Here is a 23971-nt window from a genome sequence, read left to right as displayed (position 1 = left end):
TATATATATATATATATATATAGGTATTATGTATGCAGTCACAATGCTCCGTTGATATGGTTGTTGGTACAATAGGTAAGTTTCATTAACAGGCTTGTTTTATGTAGACCATCAGAACGGCATTGTTTCCCGGGAACGTCCTCTGGTTTGCTTTCGGTGCGCGTTGTGTCATATTATGCATATTTATACGCGCACCACCGATGCACGTTTGTGTTTATTTATTTTTCTACAATAAAGCATCTACACGGGAAGATGTGTAACTACGGTCGGGCGAACGAGGCACTCGCCTTGGGCGCCCGAACCCGGTGGCCGCAAAAATATTGAACGCTTAACTAATTTTATGAAATGTTATTTTGCTAGAAACCTGATAATAATTTTTCATATTCTTCCGAATCGCATATTGTAAAAGCTGTGAGTGCGACAACCCTACAACCTGGGGAGCGCGTATTGCTTCGGTTATGCTTCGGGTTAAAAATAATGGTTCGGTACGGCCTCTGATCGGAGAGCGCGAGCGTGTGCGAACGATAAAACCAAGCGCACGTGTAACGACCGAGGGGGGGGGAGGGAAATGAATGTCCGTTTGTTTGGTAATTTGTGTTTTTGCTTTTCGTGATTTGTGGTCGCGAAAAGAAAAAAATTACAAGGTACAAGAATTAGCGACAACGTTGTTAGCACGTGTATGTGCACGTAGCGCGGGCTATTAATATAATTATATCTATCTATAATCTAAGACATGCAACAGTTTCAGTCGGGATTTTATAATGTATTTTTTTCATTTTTTCGTAATCTCGAATTAAATTTTTTCCTTATTCATATTTTATCCGACGTCAACGGCGGCGCGCGCGTTGGTTTTTCGTCGGAACGGTCCGAGGAAAAAAAAAAATTAAAATAACAACACGAACCTTTCGTCGTGTTAAATATTATGTGCGCGCGTTCCGATGTTTATCTGCTCCCATGCGGACGGTCGCAGTCGTCGTCGTCGTCGACGACGGCGGCAGCAGCATTTTCCACACACGCAGATAATATAAATGTACCCACACGTAAGTATACCGTGCGTACTGTAATAGTAACCAATGTTGGTCTTGTTATTCGGTCGCCACGCTGAAGTGTAGAAAAATTATTGGTTGACCAACAAAATGAACCGCGCAAAAGTTCCAACAGTTCAATACGTTAACGTTTACCGGAGCAACGAATAATGCATATTTCACCGGCTCTTCCGTGATTGCGAATTATTTTTCAATCGACGCCTTGGACGTCGTACACAATGGGTTTTGTTGCTTTTCAATCGATATAGTTGCAATCGTTTTTCTCCGACCATTTGGAGCGGTGCGTTGTCCGTTTGGTACCCATGATGTGTATTTGCAGATCGTTCAGATTCAAACGAGACGTAAATCGTTGACGATCAAACGAGCGTGATGATACATTTTCGATTTGAACCCGGTGCAAATATTTTTTTTCAATCGTAAACGTTCAATTTATGCGACGATTGGACAACGTGAACTCTATTCCAGTTACAAAGTTATTCGTATAAAATCAAAAAAAAAAAAAAAAATAATAAAAATATTATGACCCTCCGCGCATTATAATATGCATAATTCATAGCTGCGAAAGTGCTACACAGCGGTTACAGTAAATATGCAATATCATATATCCCACAGCGTTGCAAATAGTGTTACCACTTATACGTTGAACACGTCCCGAGCGTGCACTTACCCTAAATATGTTTTGAAACGTTATATCCATTTATATCTCGAGGTGTCTAATTTAAATGCGACACGGTAGACGGTCCCGGTGTGGCGCGAACCCCAGGATAAAGGAGAACAAAATACATCTCACAAATCATTAATCACCGAGCAAAACGTTTCGCGGTATGCGATTCATTTTTTTCTCATATACCTCTCTATACGTGTAGATAAACGTATTCTTATTCTTAAAACTGTTATATATATATATACGTGTAGGTACACCGAAGCTACCGTTTTGACGGAAATCCAAACGCTCTATCCGTGGCTATTGTGCGCCCCGCGCAGCGCCTAATGATGCAAACGAATAATACACTTCTGATTCTATACACATCATAATCCGCCGCCTCGTTATATATATATATATATGTATAATAATATATCCTTTTCATATGACTTCAGAACCGTTTATCCCGCGTGCGCAATAATAATATGTAACGCGTAGGTATACCGTTCTCATGTGCGTACGCTATAATCCGAAAAGGGATTTTTTTTTTTTTTCCCTAAAAACGTTCGCGAACGATCCGCGCGACATGGTCATCGATCATCGTCAAACGGAAACGATTCCGACGATCGTCTCGTCTCGACGACAACGCAGACGACCGCTGCGGAGTTTTTACGGGCTGTCACAATACGACGAAACGCGCGTGTACCGTTATTTATATTTATTTATTTTTTTAAGCTTGTGCGCCGGGAAAACTATCCCGTGTTTCAATAGTATTGTATGACTATAACGTGTGCGCAACATAATCGACCCGGTCGCCAAACGTGCTCAGTCATGTTATCTCCGATTTCGTGTGTTTATGTTGCAAAAAAAAAAAAAATCCAACGATTTATTATTATAACGTATGATTGATCCGTCGATGTGCGCGGAACACGCATTGTAATGCATAATATTATGCACACGTCGGCGACGTCTGTTTCGTACTCGGATTGCATAGATGGGAATATACCGTGTACTCGATTTGACAAATCGTTATTAACGGCAATGATCTGCGTGTGCGCTAAACACAAAAATACATTTCGAATGCGAATACGAGTCGGTTCCAGCGAAAACCCGGATTGTGTGACGCTCTCGATACACCGAATCCGACATTGTCGCTGCCACCGCCGTTAAACATATGTGTTTCGGGAACGCAAAAAAAGCGCATGGCTTGACGAAATTGAAATAAGAAAAATGACGTGATGTGAAAACAAGTTTACACTCGAATTACTTTTTATATTTTTAGAATAATAAAACGCTGATTTTCTGGTTTGTCCCCGACACGCAAAGCGCGTATAATCATCCCAAGTATTATATTGCATCGCGATATGTCATAACTGTGAACCGGAACAGTGGATAGAACTTTTCGCCGGCCGTAAGCTTAGATTAGGCATTTGTTTTAGTTTCAGTTTTCGAAAATCTTTTCATATTACTGACTCTTTTTTTGATGGCAACATATATTTTAAATATATGTTACCATACATAATAAATGCTGCGTAACGCAACGACATTTCGCGTGCTGTAAAACAATTCGATCCATCAAAGCTTGATATTCTAATGTTCACTGCTAGTTCGATATTTGATTGTTTCACATCAAAATGTTCAAAAAATAAACTTGTCTAACACTATATGATATTAAAACAATTATATGGTGTCATTCAAAAAAAAATATTAAAAATATAAAAATGATGATGATGAAAAATTATAAAAAACATGTTGATCTTGATTTAAAATCTTGAAAGATTTAAATTTATAAGACGCATAAGTTTCTAAAAATTTGAATTTAAAACCTCATAAATTAGGTTCAGTCTGCTATTAAATTCATCGTATACGAATGCGGGATCTTGTGCATTGCAGCCCTTCGTTGTGCATAATACCTATATTATCGTGTAGAGGTACAAAATAACGGTTTAACCGATGGTTTTATTTTCGTCGTGCCAAGAGCTTTTTCGAGCCTTTTTTTTTTTTTTGTTCCTGCGCTTTCTTCGTTCTTATTCCGTAGACTATAATAGATCGTGCGCTATATAGGCGTGGACGACACTCGAGTGCTTAATGGACGAACAAAACAAACAAACCCGTATGGATCTTATAGTACACATTGGAGTACATTTAACATTATACACCTCCTATAGGTACAATACGTGTGTACGCATCATGTGCGAATAACGGTTTTCGAGGCGATAACGACATCACTGCGCGTTTACATTGTACATGTACGTGATGCAGCTTACGAGGATAACGTTCTCACCGGTCACGGGCGCTTAAAGGATAATATTAACAATAATAATAATAATAATAAAAGCCGAAAAGACTGGCCGGCGACGGTAACACTTTATCCCTATTTGCATTTTCTTCTCGTCACCGTGGCCACCGCCGTGCCGTAGCCGCTCGGTGACAGATTGTTTATATACTCACTGCACACACATCCTTTGCGCGTTCAAGTACCATAATTTTTTATTTTTTTTTTCCTTCTATATATACCTATAATAACAATAATAATAATATGGTCCGTGTTACTACCTCATATAAATATACGCGTCGGAGAACAATAGACGGGTGACACGCATCCCTTTCACACTCGAAAATAATAATAATAATGAAGAAGAAGAATGAAAAATGTATATTTCAAACGACGACGACGACGACTGAAGTGGTTATTCGCAAAAACACGTCTACAATATTAATGATGATCGGGTGCTTATAAAACGCATGCGTGTGTGTGTATAGGGGACGACGGTGGCAAAAGAGTTTCGAGGATCTCAGGATAGGGTCAAATCTCCTCGACTACACGTACGCGTATATATTTACGGTTAATTTGTCAATGACAAAAAAAGACGCGGTGCACCGAGGAAAAAAATTTAACAGTAGTGTATAGGAAACGAGAGACGGAGTTAGCGAACTATGTTATACTCACATGTACACAGCGAGAAGGAGAAAAAGAAGGAGCGCGGTATAATACTGTTCCTGGGGAGGGGGGTGGGATTACGCGGATGACTTTGATTAAGTTTCGGCAGCTGTCGTTCGAGAAAACCGTTTGGTCCGCTGCCAAACCGCGAGCGCGCGCGCGCGTACCCATAATACGATATATAATATTGTATTTAGTACATGATACCCGTCTACACCGTATGTACGTGTTACATATGGCGATGACAAAACCGCCGCAGTGTTTATAACACCCGACAGGAGGCGCCTCGATCAGCTCGCCGCCCTCGTTGCGCAATAATATTTTAAATATCGTCGTCCGATCCGTGGCTGGTTTTGATTATTTATTACACACCGTTGGTAAATCTGTATATTACGTTTGCGGAGTAGTGTTGTACGCGCGTTAAAACGCCGATATAACATTACAATCCGATTGCGTTCGTGAGCGAAGGTACGTCGAGACGAATGGTTTTATCGACGTTACAGATTTAGGTTACCGAGATTATGTTCTTAAAATCCGTCGGCACTCGCCGTTCTACAACATGTACTGTTTTTAAACATATAAATAAAAAACAAAACGTGAACGGACCTTGGGAACGATTTTTTTTTTTTTAGCGGCCAAGTTAGAGATAAAACGAGTCTGTTATTCGTTACGCACATACGTTCGCCGCGCGTCACACGAACCCATAATTTCTAACGTTATCATTCGATGTTTTTTTTTTCTCTCATAAACGAGCTAATTATACAACCATACACTTATTAAAACAGTAATTTTAAGCTTCGTCCTGTTCCCGGTAAGATTACCACCCGTACGTTTCTTTCCACAAACGGATCGTGTGCGGGATTAAGAGTAAACGCATTATTTTCCCATGATCCATTTTCTCGGCCGACTTGACGTACATCACCCGTACGATGTCCACGTAACGCGCATGATTTTTTCTCGTTTTCCGCGCCGTTAGGTGTTCCCTTACGCCGCACAAACACCGTCGTACAGAACGGGACGGGACGCGCTAAAGGTTAACCGACGGATTGTTCTATCCGTTCGACACGATCTCCGCGCCCGTGTCCGCCGCGCGGTATACGGGCGCGTACGGCTCGCGTGTGGCCCGCGGCTTGTGCCGGTTACGTGAAAATAAAAATAAAAACCAGTCGATTCCAATGGAAAAACGCGCCGGCGGCGAATAAATAATTGATCTACTATTGCACGCTGTGCCGTACGCGTTGCACGCGCGTGCGCGCGAGCGGTCGATAATAATAATAAAATATGCGTCTTCGGGACCACCGCGCGCTGCCGCGGCACGTATTCAGGATACGCTGAGCGCGCGCGAGAGCTAAGAGGTTAGCGGGCAACACAATAGCGGTCGGTCGTCTTGTACGTATGTAATACGTACGCGTTCGCTTCTGAATTAGGAAGCCGGCCAAATCGTGGCACGAAACCGGTCGCGGCCGGTGTCGTCTTTTTTGAAATGACGCGGTTCGATGTAATTTATACGCGCGGTACGAAAATAAATTCACTGCCCTCGCGGTAAACGATCCGCGCCGCGGTGTGGTGTACGCACGTGCCCAACGCGGAATAGGTTCTCGAGCACAGGCCGAAATATCGTACGTACACGGAAGGCCGTTCGGTCGTTTGTTTTGTTCGCGTAGTGCGCGGTACGGGAAACCGGGGAGGGATTCGCAACGTTCCGTTTTTCCGTTTTAACACTTTTCCGGTCTGCACCTCTTTGCTGTTTGTTCGATTAAGGACGTTCGTTAGCGTACGTACGTTACACCGAGCGATCCTTTCTACGCTGTTACACTTTTTGTTATATACCTATACAGGTACCAGCGATTTCGTTGTCATCCCGTCAAGGGTAGAGACTTCAAAACATTTTTTCTCGTCCACCTTAAGATATTATCGCCTTACAGCTGTTATCTCGCTAACAAACAATTTTTCCGATAGTAGGTGCACAAAAGCATCACCCTGTACACTCGTGCGAGTATTAAAATAATATTTAATCCTGTGCGTCATCCGACTGTTATTTACCGCTGTGCTGGTTCGCGCGCGCTTATGCGTATAATATGTAATAAATACACATTCGATAGCGATCAACGATGACGACCGTTTATTCAACACAATTTATTTATCTGTCCCGAGAAGTCTTCCGTTCCAGTAGCGTCTTGAGAGCACTGCCTTGGGTGGGCTGTTGCGTGTCGTTTGAACACGCCACAGAGAGACGGAGAGAGACGGAGAGAGTATATAAAATCTCCGGAGACTTCGACGACCCACGATATCGCCTACGCCCGCTGTCGCACCGGCAGCGCGCGTGCATGCGCAGATGCCGCCGTTTAGATATTCCACGGTCGCCGTACGGTCGTTTGGAGGTTATACGTTCGCGTAAAATAAAATTTAATTAACCGTCCGCCGACTGTCGGAACACATCCACCGTGTTAATACCCCCGGGGGGGGGGGGGGGGAAACATAAAAAATACCGTGTACAAGTGTCCCCGACGAAACCGAAACTCCGAGCTCGCGCCATCTCGAAAAACCGTGAACCGCTTGCAACGCGTACACGAGCTCGCGTTGTCGCGGCCGAAAGTCGTATACACGACGTCCGAGGAGACGGTACGCGTTCTCGTCGTGTTGGCGTATAGAAAACTATACGATGATATCGTAATACCGGTGTAGTAACGGCAGCGCTTTATGTCGTACATGTAAACGTGCCGCCAACGATGACTGTACGGATTTTTACGAGAACATCTCGGGCGGCGGCTGGTAGGTGCGCACAGTGTTTTGTACCTGTGCACAATCGACGACGTGTTTAAACGGAGGAAGGCTGTTGTCGGATCGCGGTAGCACTCCGAGGCGGCGGTACCTGTAAAATAATAATACCTAATTATTTCGTGACTCGGAGCAATTGCGCGCGCGCGCACCGTCGTACTACAACAATTAATAACGTTATATATTAATCGTTATATTTATACGCGCGCCATGCGAGCATCTTTGACGGAAACGCGTACGCGCGAAAGAGCACGTCGGGTCAGCTGAGTCGAGCGTATTGCGCAAGACCGTGGCGAAAATCGATTTCAAACGGAAAAACGTCGCGTTTGATGTACGCGTACTCTTACGGACGTGTACCCGAGATCACCAGTCCCTATCGCGGTCTCGATTCGAATCGGTTGCCGGAAATCGTTTATTTCATACGGTTCGGGAGGGCAACGCGGCAGGATCGGTGTCGGGGAGGCCCCGTGTGGGAAATAATGAGACTTAATGTTTTAATGCTCGCGCATACGTGATTACGCAATATCGTGCACGTGAAATTACGAGAACGATTTGTCCTCTGTTTACGCGCGAAACGTCGAAGACGATCCGCGGCGCGTAACAAGATTGTAATACTAAATTATGTGTATAATAAATATTCTATATGTATATATATATATATATATAAATTAAGTCGTTTTCGTATTATGTACCCCTTTCGTATGCATAATAACATACGCGCGTATAAAGTGTAGAACAACAATAACACATACGTGTGTTATGCTAATGCGCCATCTCGATGTATTATTATTACTAGATTTCCTTGACCGAGTCCGTTTAGCGTAAGACATTTGTATTAGTGTACCTACATTGACCAGGGAGATGCACACGTGTAGAAATGTACTCATAAACGTTGTGTTCGTTCGAGGATAATCCTCCGCCGCAGTCGGTGACGCGATTTGATACGCCTATATATTATGGTATAATACGATGTAACCTTTTAAAACTTATTCCGCTTTTTTTTTTCTTTTTGCGCAGATGAACCAACAGTGCAAAGTTTGCGGAGAGCCAGCCGCCGGTTTCCATTTCGGAGCTTTCACATGCGAAGGCTGCAAAGTGAGTACTTTTACACGTTTACCTATCGCTGCTATAAAATCGCCACGCGCGTGGCTTTTCGAAACCAACCGTTGTCCACTGAACTTTTCGCTCGGTTCGCGCGATCGGATACCTTAGGACAGGGCTTATTTTAACGTGCATCTGAACACATTTCGCGTAACTCGAAATGAAACTTCTGATTCCAAAAAACGTGCAGTTGTAAATACACCGCCTGTGAATAAAATTTAACACAATAATAAATTGTAGTCGTCGACTTTATGGCCGAGTGCAGGTAGAGGGTCCGTCAATCATCAGATTAGGTTTATTAAGACCGTGTTATTATTATTATTATTATATTTTATGGGGTTGAGTTTTGAGCCTTGCGCACTTCTAAAAAAAAACCTTAAACTAAGCCCTTTTTTAGGAAAAACGTGTGGTTTACGTCGAACAACCTTTTATCGATCAACCTCGAACCGCAAACCGAAAATATCGCGAAAAATCCGTCTGCGCACCGATCGCGCCGCTGTTCTATACCTTCATTAGTTCTGTCCTACAAACGATATCCGTACTCGTTAACACGACCGGACACAATAATAATCTACGTACGGGGATATATATACATAATTATCATTTACAAATGCGCGTTCTCCGCCGCAGCGATGGCACTCTAATAATATGTGCGCGCACACACACGCACACACATGCTCTCATCGTAATAATATAATACTACAACGCGCGCGCGCGTACGCGTGCGCGCTTATATGTAATGCGAACAAGTTTTTTACCGTCGTCACGACGACGTTATATTTTTCCGACCGGTATTGACTTTCAAAACAAAAACTAACGCTGCACTCTTCGACGGCGGTGGTTCGGCGCTTCTTCGAAATCGATACAAATATATGATAATATAATAAAAAAAAAAAAAAAAAAAAAATAAGAAAGTACGTATTAATGTATAACCTAACCGACGTATATACCTATTATACTTGACCACCGACTCCGCCGCGTACGCACGACAATAACACGGTTGCGGTATAAAGTTATAATAATTACGAAACTCTCTGTTCGCTCTTCCTCCGTCTTTCCCTTTTTTTTATTGTTTCGCATTTCCCTCGTTCGCGACGATCGTTCCCTTCTGCGGTCCACGGTCAGTCGAGATGCGCTGTTCTACCGCAATCCGCGCGCGTCTGCACGTGTGCAGGTACACAACGTAATCGTTATCATTCCGAAGCGGCTGAAAACGTCGTCGCCGTTAATGATGACTATTCGTGTTATCGAAAAATCAATACGAACGCGCGCGAGTACATCGGAATGCCGTACGAGCGCGTAAAATACTGCAGTAACCGAACTCGCTTGGGTACATTTCCACTCGCCGACGAGAAAATCGCAATTATGTTTATTATCGCGTTCGTGTTTCTTGGTTATACGTAACATGTGTACAGTAAAAACGTAATACAGGCACATCCTTTTCGACGGCGTCGGTCTAACAACGAGGGATGGGTTACAATGCAATAAATATCACCTCACGCGGAATGTGTAAGGTTTAAAATTCAAATAAAACCAATGACAACAACCGACGAGTGAAGATGTTAATAAAAATAAAAATTCACTGAGAACATTATTTTATAGATACGCTACCGTCGAAAACGGCGTGCAAAAGAACGTTACCGTGATTGGTACGCGAAATCAGAGGTACATAGACGAATTGCTATTAAGCCCGATCGTCAACATAATATTTTTGTCACAATCGCATCAGCAAAATTTCATAATTTATCCTCAATGCCCGTCACGGTATGTGTTCATTGCAGATTAATGATTTTTTTTTTTCTTTTAACTTTATCAACTCTCAATGAACCCTATAATAGTCGAATAACGTCCCGATAAAATATGCGTGCGCGCGGAAAGTTCAAAGATGGCAGGACCGGGCAAGGGGTGCGCTCGGTTGCCTTTCCCACAAAATGGACGCCCGCGAACACGTCACCGGGGGGAATGTATGAAAAAACGGAGCACAAGCGAACGCGCATCACACGTTTAGTCGCGTATAATTGTACAATAATATCTCGATAATACGATTATTTCGGTCGAGACGTTTACGCAACACCCGTCGGACGAAAATATACGTCCGTCCGTCTAATTTTCCCTCTCACCACCCTCCGCGCGACCGTCGAACACGCGCGTGTACCTATACTATATTTTAATAAACATAATACACAGAAGATGCGGCGGCGGCGGCGATCATTAGATAACGCTCACTCGGACGAGCGCATAACATAATACGCTTGTACACACATTATACGATCGAGTTAATTTCGTGACACGATTTATTCGACCAATGTAACATTATTATCACGAGTGCCGGGCCAGGGGACTTTCTATTTTTTTTTTTTTTTTTCCCGTCCATCCAGATAATAATATGCGAAGGACCGAAAAGAAGAGTAGGGTAAAAGTTATAAAAAAAAAAAAAAAATCAACAACAACAACAATAATAATAAAATGTCAACTCCGAGCGTCTTTATATATGCGCGTGCGTACGCGTATACCGGTTGTTTTCATCGGCGATGGTCCAGTTGTGGTGCGGTCAAGTCGACGCGGAATGCGGCATCTTCGCCTACATCTCGTGTGCATGTGTGTGCGCGTGTGTGTGTGTGTGTGTGTGTGTGTGTATATGAACTTATACTTATACATACATACGTGAGATAAATGTCAAACCGATTGAAAATAATAATGCGTATGAAAAAATAATAAACGAAACGAAACTCGCACGCGCTCGCATTTTATTATAACCTACCCGTATGTAATAATATATGCATCGTCCATCTGCGCAGTCTCTTGCTCTCTCTCTCTCTCTCTCTCTCCGTCTTTCTCTTTCATACCTGACCGATTCACCATTATTTATATAAATTGCTTTTACGTACAATTGGAATTATTAGCCGCAGTCGTTGTCGACTATCGTCTTGCAAATTTTCTTTGTCGCTCGCCGTTCTTCATCGACGAGAGATACTCGGAAATATCAGTGTACACCGGCAGCGCCACAATAAAACAGCCGCACCGATCTAGCGGCTTCATAGTTTTAGACGAGTAAATATTCCGTATTAGTTTGAAAACCACAAATCTACAATATTCACGATTGTAACTGTTACCTTACCGTTTCAAAATTTTAATAAAATCCGTGAAAAGAAATAAGGTTTATTATTATTATTGGTATTACCCCGCTGCGAGACGACTCGCGAACAAAACTTTCAACGAGATAAAAAATATAAGTTTTGTGCCGAAAAAAAAATGTCATTACATCTATGTTTTCGATCGGAAAATTTGTTGCACGAAACTTTCGGCTTCGATTTATGCCGCTGTTAGATTGCTAAAAGTGTTAACTGTGTATAACTGTGCAACAACGCTTTAATAAAACGTTCGCTGCGTTCTGTATAACATTTCATTACGTTTAGTTTTGACCTAAGGTTTTGGTTTTCGAAGCTTTGCGTAGCGAAACCAACGAATTTCACTACCACGTACGTGCAATAATATGCGAACTTCAATACATATTTCCGTACGATGTTCGTACATATCATAAACGGGCAAACCGCACGTAGCTGTACCGTCTCACCCGAGATAAAAAGTATTTGTTACATAACACATATATCGATTTCACAACCAGTGGGTTTGCGTATGATTTACCGTGTTCCATCTACCATTTTTATTCTTCGTTTAAATTCTTATAAATACGTCGACACAAATGTTATGGGGAACAGCTTGATAACGCAGCAGGTCGGTCTGCGCGAAAAAAAAAAAAACGGAACACTAACATTGCTGTAGATGGGATAACAATGTATTGATCGATAGACGGTGTTAATTGCATTTTTATTATGTGATACTATGACGAAATATTTTATAATACGATAAAAGATCCTGAATAATTCGAGAAAAGAAGATTAAATAATATTTTTTAAACGGTCAAATCGCGTATAATTCGTATACAACTTTTCCTTTTCGTTTCGAAGCACCGCGTTCTAAAATATGTTTACTGTTTTTAATAATCCACAGACGTCATTGTTCAAAGTGACGTGAGAACGAGTAATAGTATTTATCCAGAAAAATAACAATACCATTATTCTAACAATTACATTGATCATTTAAAAATCGCAATTCGAACCACGAAATAATGATAATCATTATATGCCCCAATCACAAATTAAACGGTTCGAATTCCAAATCGGAACCTCTCATTTATCTTTTCAGATCGCGTGTGAACCTGGTACCGGTGCGCGCGTTAAAGTCACCGAGCGAATCAATTCGTAGGTTATGGCTGTTCTAAGCTCGTGTTCAGTCGCCAATCCTTATTCGGCCGTAACAACACTTCAAACCGCTCGAACGCCGCTCCACCACGGTATGGGGCGAGGCACCCTCGTCAGCACCCGAATAACGCGCACGCTCGTTTCCGTCGATTTTCGTAATCTCGTGTTCTTTTCGTCGGCAACCGTTCGATCGATGTACGTGTTATACATGCACTGCATGTCCGGTCATCGATCCACGAGTGGTGAACATCGATACGTACACGCGCGCGCAGTGTTCATTCGTTGGAGATCGCGATACGCGAAGATTTATGATTTATTCTGCGATTCGAACACACCAACGGAGAGACCCGTAGTTCGTATATGACTCATTAGTCGGTAGATGTCTATCGCGGGGCCGGCCGGTTCCAGTCTCCACGCGTGCGTTCACAACATCGTTTTGGCGCACGAAGACACTTGCATACACACAATATCGACCGTGTGATCTATCGTTTTTAATAACGTTGGCCGTCGGTCGAAACAACAATAATATTACAATATTGTTATCCACGCGACGCGCGCATATGTGCGCCCGAGTGTACGTGGTCGTGGGAATAATGTCAGCAACGTATCCGTCGTGGACCCGGACTCGTACCTATAGCTCGGAGCCACAGCGTACACACGCCCCGATCGCGAGCGTGCATTACACATATTATATGTTATTATTACTTTCCGGTCGAAACGCGTACGAATATACCTACACGACGTTCGTATTACACATAATAATGCGCATTGTACACGGCGCGGTACATTCATTCATACATCCATGTGTTGTTGGGTATCGTGTGCCCGCGCGCGTGTTCTCCGCTATCGCGATTCAGCGAAAACCACGACGTCCGACTTGACTAATGGCGTTGACACATCTGTTCCCATGGAGTCGGTACATAGGAAATATTTGGCTAAATTAAACGCGAAAAAAGTTACTAGGTACAGCGCATGTCACGCGGACGACATACCTTTGACAAGAAATATTGACCATCATTGCACTGTACGGACAATCGGTAATCGTTGCGAAACAAAAAAAAAAAAAATAACACTTTTTTACGTAATGATTTATTCTTAATTATATTGTACACTAGAGATATGGTTGAAGTTATGAACGTATTGTATTTCGGTTCTAATATCGATTGTAAAAATAATAATTAACAGTCATAAAACATCGGATCGAACTGTTGTTACCGTATATTCTATAACGCTACGTGTGATAATCGCTGTGGACGGAATTGGTTACGTAAACGAATGCATTTATTTGTTGTTGAAAACTTCACTGTTTGCGTCGGTTGAATATTAATCATCGAATATACGTAAAGCGCTCTCGTTATATCCATCGCTGAGAAAACTTGTTTTTAACACACGGTCTCAATACCGGACATCTCGAAACGTTCGATCATCTTTAGGGCAATTGTTTTTATTGGGTTTTTATCGCCCGTAGTCGCTGAACGAGCGTTATCGAAACCGTAACTCGTTGTTAATAATATTCCGTTTTGTGTGTTTCAGTCGTTTTTCGGACGGACTTACAACAACCTGAGCTCGATATCCGAATGCAAGAACAACGGCGAGTGTGTGATCAACAAAAAGAACCGGACGTCGTGCAAAGCGTGCCGGCTGCGCAAATGCTTGCTGGTGGGCATGTCTAAGAGCGGGTCCAGGTACGGACGGCGGTCCAACTGGTTCAAGATCCACTGTCTGCTGCAAGACCAGAACGCCGCGGCCGCGGCCGCGGCCGTCGGGCACCACCCGCAGCAGCAACAGCAACACCATAACGGCAGCAGCCGGTCGTCGCCGCACCACCAGCAGCAGCACCACCATCAGCCGCCTCCACCTTCGCTAGCCGCGTTCGGCAGCGGCTCGCCCCTGTACCCCGCCGGCCTGGTGCACCCCGGCCACCATTTCCTGACCACCGACAAGTTCCTGCAGGCCCGGCTCAACGGTTACGGGGCCGCCGCGGCCCTGATGACGGCCGCGGTCCAGGACGACGCGTCCTGCCGGCGACGCGCCGCCGACGCCATGATCGGCGCGCACCATCACCCCCGGAACAACCGTCACCACAGCCAACACCACAATCACCAACAACACCACCACCACAACAACAACAACAACAACAACATCAACAACAACGGACCGGACCACCGGCGGCATCGCCGTTACGACGAAGAAGACGACGATGATTGCGGCGGCGTCGGTGAAATGGACGATGACGACGACGACAACAACAACGGGGACGAGCGCGACCGCTCGCCCAAGGGCGGACGCCGGCGCCGACGGCGCTTGTCCGCTTCCGACGACTCGGGCGGCTCGTCCATGCCCGACGACGAGGACAACAGCGGCCGTCATCGCAACAAGATGGCCAGCCCCGTGCTCCGGCACCACAGCCCGCCGTACACCGCGGGCGGCACCAGGTTGTCCTCATCGCCGGCGTCGTCCATCGGCTCGGCGGACGCCAAGCGCGTCCGGCTATCGGCCAGCCCGTCGTCGGCCACCGTTGGCTCGTCGCCGCCCATCTCCGGTTTCCACTCGCCCTACTACCCGCTGTCCGTCACCCGGCCTGGCCTCACCCCGTTCGGCGGCGGCGGTCCCGGCCTCGCGCTCACCATGGCCGCCGCCGGTTGGCACGCGGCCGTCACGGCCGGCCGCACGGCCGCTGGTGGAGATCTGCTGCTGTCCAGTCCGGCGCCCGGCGGCATAGCCGTCGAACAGGAGTATCCCATCGACCTGTCGCTGAAGACCACCGCGGCCAAGTTCAACCGATCGCCACCGCCCGCCGCGCCACAGTCGGCCGGTGGCCGGCATTCCGCCAGCTCGGACGATCACGAGTCCGCGGCCACGGCCACCGCGCTGCCGCCCTCGCCGCTGGACCTGACCAAGCGGACGGTCGAAGTGTCGTTCGACTGACCACCGTCGCGTGGAACTATAATATTGTCTAGTACGTGGTATTACGCACGTAACGGTCAAGCGGTGTCTTAGGTATTTTTTTTTTTTTTTTTTTGACTTCGTCCTAGTCATTGTAGAAAAAAATGAAAAAAAAAAAAAACAATCGAAACTACCCAGTTCTTCTACCCTAACCGCGGTACGGATCGGCACCGAATTTCGCAACATTTCCAGCCTCGTTTCGCTCATCACTCGGAAGCGGACGGGCATCGGAACGAAATCTGAAATAGTGGACCCGCGAACGAAATCGCGACCGCAACAGCTCGGTGGGCACGTCGGTGGAAACAATAGGAGTTTGTCACACACGGACTTACGTGCGGGGTAACAATGCCGGTGGGCGGTTGTGTTCGCGGACGACGACGCGCACACCGCAGTCCGGGGGCCCACACCTGTAATTTATTACCCGTATTTTTCGTATTGCAAAGCTATTACATATATTCTACGGTCATCAACAACGCAGTAATTTATTTCGTTTTAATTTTTTATTCATTTTTTTCGATAACGAACATTAACGGCATACGTTATATTTTATGAAAATTGTCATTATTTTTTTTTCTTTTTTTTTAGATTATTATAACTTGTATTATTATTATTATAATTATTTTAATTTCCATTATTATTATTATTATTATTATTATCATTAGGCGTATTTGTAATATATTTGTAATATATTATCACATTGTGCACACGACCGTTGATGTACGTGGATGTATAAATATCGATTTAAGTGAACGCGTTTTGTTTTTGTTTTTTTTTTTTTATTTATTTGTATAACTTCGTATCGTAAACAACACTAAACTGCAATACGCGATACGATTAACCCGATTGCGATGCGAACCGGATCCGCTGCAGTAGACGCGGACGAACACAAACAGCCCCGATCGCACTGTTATCGATCATCATAATTACTATTATATTTGCGACAATATTGCATATTGCGTATTGCGCCGTCACCGGAATGCCGTGCGTTCGTGGTGTAAATATACCAATATTGTGTTGTTATTATCATAATTATTATCATAATTATTATTATTATTATTATTATTATTATTATTATTATTATTAATTTTTATTTCTTTCCAATCTTAAAATAGTACGAGGGATTCGGCCAGTAATAGGGATATGTACATATAATAACAATTATACGGTATTTCATTTGTACAGCGCAACTACAATTGTATCCGTATCGTTCTCATGAAGTGTTAAAATAATAATCCGGGTGTATGTTGTCGTGGAATACGTATTGTATTGTTCGTGTTAATTTTATTTCACTTGATTTCATTGTCCTTTCCACCCCCCACCCCCACCCCCACCCCGCCACCCGTTATCTATATTGTGTACGTGTAAAAATGAACTGTATAAATTAGTCGATTTAAGGAACTGTTATAGAAACGAATGAAAATAAATAAAAAAAAAAAATTATTCATTAAAAAACGAACAGTGTTGCACGTGGTTACCCATACGCCTTTTCCTGTACAATAAAAACGTTACGTTTCTGTTTCCCGTGCCGTACGTCGACAGTTCTTGTGCGGAACAAAAAAACGCCGCGGTACCGTAGCCTCGTTCCGATTCGGTCGGGCGCGCAACTTGAGCAACTGTACCGCCCGCTGCCTCTCCGACCGCGTCGCGTGTGCCGCGGCGCGATTTCGCCGCCAAGCGATACGCGACGCGCGTTTCGCTGGCGCGTACGCGGCGTAAGATTTTCGAGCGGCGAACGCGCACGGCGACCGTTGAAACAGCGTTGACGTGCGTTTATCGATACGTCCACGAACCTGGAACGCGAACATCTCGCGACAGGATCGTGCACGCGTTGTAAGATCGCGTTCACGACTTTCGAGCGTTTTGCTCGGCGTCGATCGCGCGTCGGCCTACGGATACGGCGCGTGCGCGATCGAAACGCGCGTCCGGCGCTCGCGATGCGTGCGTACCAGCCCCGACGGACGGCGCGTCCTCGTTGCGTCGTGTCCGCCCGTCGAAACCGGTGCGGGTGGCAAGAGTCGCGTGCGTGCGCTTTTCCTCGTACGCCCGTGGGGCAGAGAGGGCTAGATCCCGGGGCCCGTCGCCTTTTGTACGGTATTGTATATTGTACTGAAGTACGTACAAGTAGTACGCGTGTCTCGCGCGGACAAGTGCAAGTAAAGAGGGCCTGGAACAGATTAGCCCCGGCGCTCTCAAAATTTTCCGCCTGCCCTGGTGGGACCTGTGTGATCGGCGCGATTACCGCACGGCAGTGTCGCCGGTAACGTGTTCCAATCGCCGCATCGTTTTTCAACACTTACGAAGTAGTACCATCTTGACGATGTCATCCAGGGGTGTTTTTTTCTTGCCAACGGCTGGGGTTGAAGGAAGCAAAAGATCCCGGGGACGTTTAACCGGGGGTGAACACACAGTTGGGAAACACGTGTTCGCGTTGGCGTTGTAAAACGAATACGTCAACGCGGATAGAGTAGGTTGCGGAGTAGATGCGAAGGTGGTGCGTGTGGAAAATAGAAAAGGAAGTCGGAGCTAAAGAACAGCGGTAAGTTATTCTAGGGGAAAGCCGATAGTTGCGTTTTGTTCACGTTCACGGTATACACGTTATCGTATGCGATATTTGCGTATAACACGCAACCTATATTGTTGTTTTACGTCGCGGTAGAGTCGTGGTAAACGCAACGGAATACGAATATTTAGTATCTCGACTGCAGCGTGCAGCATCGTCGCCGAAATGAATAGCGACCAGAGTTTAGTGGCATTGAAAAGCCCAGAAATATGCACTGTATTATCATCAAATACACCTTAAAATATGCCCTAAAATTATCAAAAATTGCGACGAAAAATAAAAAGAAAGAAATCCCTGGCAGGTTTTCAATACGGATCATCGTTTCAAATCTCGACTGTGCTGCAACGTCTTCCCGTATAGCTTACCGGTGCCGATAGGCTGCGCCGTGCCACAGTTATCCGTCGAAAATCTGCTCCGTAAAACACGCCGTTCATCGACAACGATCCGTTGGTCAGAAAATTCTTGAAAAGGGTTACACAGTGTCTGTTTTTCGTCCCGAAAACTCACGTTTCCGTCCACACACGCAAGTTGATGACGAACAGAAGCAGATTTTCGTTTCCGAAACCTTGTTTCGCCACGCTTCCGAATGCTCCGAAAATCAACGTACACGTTGCAAACGTTCGGTTGTACATAGATTATTCAAATATGGCCATTAACTAGTTATGAAGTTAAGTTAAAAGTAAACTTTTTGACTTAATTAGTTAGTTTATTTTCTAATAAACTTTGTAACTCAATTAGTTCAATTGGCAATTGAAATAATTTAGCTTTTCACAGCCGATTTAATAATTATCTAAAAAGTTAAAAAACGTTGAAATTTCTCGTTTATACGTAAGTGTTAATATGAAAATGAAATAGTAATGTAAAGCAAAAGTGTCGCATGCGCTGTACGTCAGATGTCACATTAGATTTTCTAATGATCGGACATTGAGTTCTGGCCGTCGACACGGAACTTTGTATGAAATGAATTTTCACTATAAAGACAAATAAATACGGTAATGAGCGGCTCCTCGATGTACAATGTCATATAGTTATCCGTCGAACGCTTCGGCACCACTGCTGCATATCGCGATAAAAAAAAAAAATGCAAAAAAAACCGTTTGTTATAACTTGGGAAACGAGATGTTTCCAAAGAACTCGGTCACTTTTCATGCGATTTATTATATACTATTTGAAAAACGTAGATAGCAACTTTTCTTCAAACCGGGTTGAGTTGATTTTTTTTTTTTCACATGTTAACTTTTAACGTATCGATGATCTTGTGTTCCGTCAACTCGAGTTGATCATTTTCGTTGCCCGCCTTTGAGATACACGTTACGACGTTGCGCGTATCCAATGCGAATCGGCGGGGTATTACGTACGAACGTTCGCGAGCGCACGCGAGAAACGCGACCATAGCACCGCGCCATTATTACCTCGTATTTTTGTTGTTATCACCGCCGACCTTGCCGGTAAACAGTGCACGACGACGGCTGCCTGAGGTCGTTCGACGAGCCATCCTCAACGGTACGCGCTGCCGTGAATGCATCTATGTTCGCGAACGGAACGCCGGCGATCATCTTCCCCGGGATCGAAACGAGTCCTTAAAAATGTCGTTCGACCGGCAAACGCAATACGATCACCGGGAAACCACGATCGCGCCATCGTTCCACGTTGTCGGTGTTTCATATCCGTTGCGTTAATCGTGCGACGATGAGGCGTTGTCATAAAAAGCAGGTATGGAAAACGTTTTTTAAAACGTTTTTAATGAACTTTATTAAACGGAAAAAAATGAAAAACGAAAACGGAAAAAAACAAAAAACGAAAACAATTAATAAAACGAAAACGAAACAAAACAAAAAACGAAAACAAAAACGTAAAAAGGAAATAAATTATGGTATTATACATTTTTTAATTATTTATAGAACGAAAAAAAAAAGTAAGTATCTGTAAGACTTAAGTCTATACTTTTTGATTTTTAATTTTTACCAATGCACTTTTAAAATTTAAAAATATTTAAATTTTCTGAATTTTATATAAATTATAATTTTGATTTAAAATTTAAATATTAAGGATAATTAATTTGAATTTTAACTTTTAAGTGCATTTCTATATTGCGCGTTACTCTTATAAGTTATAAGAATATATTTTATACATATATAAAAAAACAATTATCAAAAACGTTATTTGGGAACAATAATAAAATAACGTTTTTAAAAACGTTAATCAAAAACGTAATAATCTAAAACGCTTAAAAACATTAAACAAAAACGATATTTTTTAAATCAATTAACAAAAACGAAAACGAAAAAATTAAAAACGTTTTCCATCTCTGATAAAAAGTGTTGAGAACATCCATGATGGTGGGTCGATTATCATTGAAGGTTTAAAATTGCCGGAAGTTGCGGAAAATCCATAATACGAAACGGCAACGTTGTATGCGGAAAGGGCAGTATCTTATTTTTCGGGTAGCGTCCCTCCGGGCTGTACTCGAAATCGTAAACGTTATTTTCATTTCGTCTTTGACAATCTGCGATGTTAATCCACACCACGGGCAACACTAAACCTGAGAAAATCTATTTGTTACGTACCTAGCATTGTTATTCATTTTATTTCGGATTATTGTGTGATTATTATGCTGCTACTCCAAATGTTACTGATTAAATCATTATGTGTAACGTTTTCAACAATGTGTTTGATTAGGGTATTTGAACAATTTCCAAAGGTTCAACTCGACGGTGAATTAGGTGAACGTATTGGGTTTTGCAATTAAACAATGAAATGAATTATGCGTTTTAAAAATGATAGTCATTATGTTCTTAGTATTTCATGTGCCCGTAATATATTCTGATGTGTAAAACATAGCAGATTTCAAGAAATAAATGTATACATATTTACAAAATTACAAAATAAGTGTTTATTCATTATTATATAATCTTAACAAAAATTTATAAAAATAAGAATATTTCCAAATCGGTAGCCGCATCGTTTGAATTAAACATTAAAAATTATTTTTCTTATTTCAGTTTATTAGACTATTAACAATAATTATGAAAATGCGAAGAAAAATGCATTTTATACCTAAAATGTATTATTATTATTATTATTATTAATAATACGATTTTATACATAAATAAGTGAATGTTTTTAGTAACTCGGTAAAATAAATTTCAGACATCTAGTTAGATATAGAAACTTATTTTTGGAGTTTAATGAGGCCTACTTAGATAATTTTTTTTTAAACTTTTTATTTGAAATTAAATTGTATTTTATTTGTTTTGGTGGAAACGATCAGTCAAAACGATAAACAATCATAAAAATCATTAGGGCTCATAAAAAATTATTTTTTTTATTTATGAATCAAACCACCGTTCACTGCGTTTCCGTTACATCGCATATAATATTCGAATACAATAATGGCAGTCGAATCAAGTTCCGTGGGAAGCCGTAGATGATATACATTCGGGTTGCAATTAGATAAGATAAGAATTTTTTTATTGATGTATAAAATAAACGAATATAATAATAATAATAATAATAATAATAATAATATTCGCTCCGATCGTTTATTCGAATATGATGATTTATTTATTGCTTTTAGATTTATACAAGTTGTGCACAAATATAACTTCAGTAGTATATATTACGCAGAATATTTTCACGTTGAACCAGTTATGAGTTTAGTGGACTTTAATGTTAAGTTTTTTTATACTACTTACATATTAGTGTATTGGATCCGGGTACATATCCCATTCGTATAAACATGACGATATATTTTATCGATTTACTTTGGTCACCATAGACTTCATTTGAAAAATGTCACGTTTTTAATGTTGGTCACTGTATTTATCGTGTTCTATGTATATTTAGACCATCCGTATCGTCGTCATTGCAACGTCTCGTGTGAATTGTGTAAACGTTTTGTGAAACACGTATGCGTCTAACAGTTGCCGCTAGTTTTTTACTTTGTAATTATTGGTATACAGCAGGCATGCCACGTATAAACGCCTTGTAAAACACGCTATGATAATAATATAATTATACTAATTTTTTTTTTCGTTCAGATTACCGCGTAACGTAGTAAGCACATAATATAAACGCTGTCCGACCGAATAATCAGTATAATTATACGATCAAAAACAATCAATACGAAAAACTGCGTTTAGATTTCGACGAGTCGAACAGTAATGTTTTCCCGCTATATAGTATTTCCGTTAATTTACGTTGCTCTTCAACACACAAGTCTTTGCAAAAGTATCCGAGTACTGCGAACATCAAGATCGGAGAACAGATACGGTGAGTGTTCTAAACCCGGTGCCATTGTTATTGCGTACAGAAACGTTTCTCGACCTGGTGGTCAAAATGAAGTCGATCGCTTCTTTATTTTGAATCGGAAGTTGAGTAACCTAACCTCCGCACCCACTGTCGAAACGGAAAACCGAAAAAAAAACTATTTCAAAACTCGTATGAAACGAACTGATAGCGATATCGTTTGGAAGAATACAAACCGCGTAATGTTCTAACATCTCGTACTTAAGCGCCCGTAGAATATCGTACGATGATCGGACGTGAATCGATATCGATTTCAAACGGAATCGTTTATCATTATCACGAAGGATACGAGAGGATGTCGCGCACTTACCGGACGGCGAGCATTGCGGTGTGACGAGTGTAATATCGGGCAAAGTTCGAAATCGACAGACTTGAAGGTCGTGGTAGCCAGGAGCGGCTCGTCTGTGGAGACGTTGAGACTGCGTCTCCTTAAAAAAAAAAAAAAACAGCTACTTGTAAACAGGGGCGGGCTCAATCACTAACCAAGGGAGGGGCTAATGGAGGTTTAAGAATTTAGTTAGTTGGTTTTTTAAATCTATATAAAATTTTAAATTACAGAATATGTTTTTGAGTCCCTCATAAGTAAGTAATTTTTTTCTCAATAATGACAAAGTTTAAATAGTTACATTATTGGTATCGATTTTAATCCGAAACCATTTTAAAATATAGGTAAATACATATAATTAACAACAAAAGTTAGCTATTTATTTAAAAAAAAATATATGAAATAGGTACCATATTCATCATTGACCACTGATGATATTTTATTATAATTATTAATATACTCGTATAATAATACATTAGTTTGTAAAATAGATAGCTTAGTCCCAAGGGGGGAGGGCTAATACCCCCTTAGCCACTATCTTAAACCCGCCCGTGATTGTAATTAACTACTATTTGAAAATGAATAGAAATATTTTTAATTTTTTTTTTTGAAAATTTGTTGTTTCTATATTTATTATTATAAATTTAAGGACACCACAAAATATAAAACCTATAAATAGTTATTTCGATGGAAACATTGTTTTAGTAATTTCGACGACGGGGTCGCCGTTTCAGTGAAACTGACGTCCGACAGGTTCGATCGTAACACGTAATGGTTTGGCTTGTCGGACGGAGCGGGCCGGGGAGAGCAATCCACGTATTTCAGACACTATTGAAAATGGGTTCACGACAATAATTTCCGTGCCATCTTTAGTCGCTGTACACCGTCGTCTGCGAGCAACAAGTTAATTTTTTGTACACCATGTACTGTTTGCGTTTCGAAAACCGTTTTTTATGCGATCGAGTTTGCTTTTCGGCCAAGACCCGTCGAAATAGGTTTATCGTCACGACATAACCGTTTTGAATAGTCCAGAAAATATTTTCGTTGCTCGTCGTCTACGG

At 42.3% G+C, this 23971-nt stretch overlaps 1 protein-coding gene across 1 annotated transcript; it reads left to right on the top strand.

Moving 5' to 3' along the window:
- The first annotated feature begins 8288 nt into the window (after positions 1-8288).
- On the top strand, positions 8289-15838 carry LOC112690967 (protein doublesex-like). The gene is made up of 2 exons (XM_025565074.1): positions 8289-8503; positions 14305-15838. Exons 1-2 carry the CDS (start codon positions 8426-8428, stop codon positions 15697-15699), a joined length of 1473 nt encoding a protein of 490 aa, XP_025420859.1. The 5' UTR covers positions 8289-8425; the 3' UTR covers positions 15700-15838.
- The last annotated feature ends 8133 nt before the right edge of the window (positions 15839-23971 follow it).

Source organism: Sipha flava, unplaced genomic scaffold, assembly GCF_003268045.1.
Source record: "Sipha flava isolate LNK unplaced genomic scaffold, YSA_version1 536_pilon_pilon, whole genome shotgun sequence".
NCBI classification, from domain to species: Eukaryota; Metazoa; Arthropoda; class Insecta; order Hemiptera; family Aphididae; genus Sipha; species Sipha flava.
Note: the sequence above shows the minus strand (reverse complement) of the source record. Positions and strands in the feature narration are given on the sequence as shown.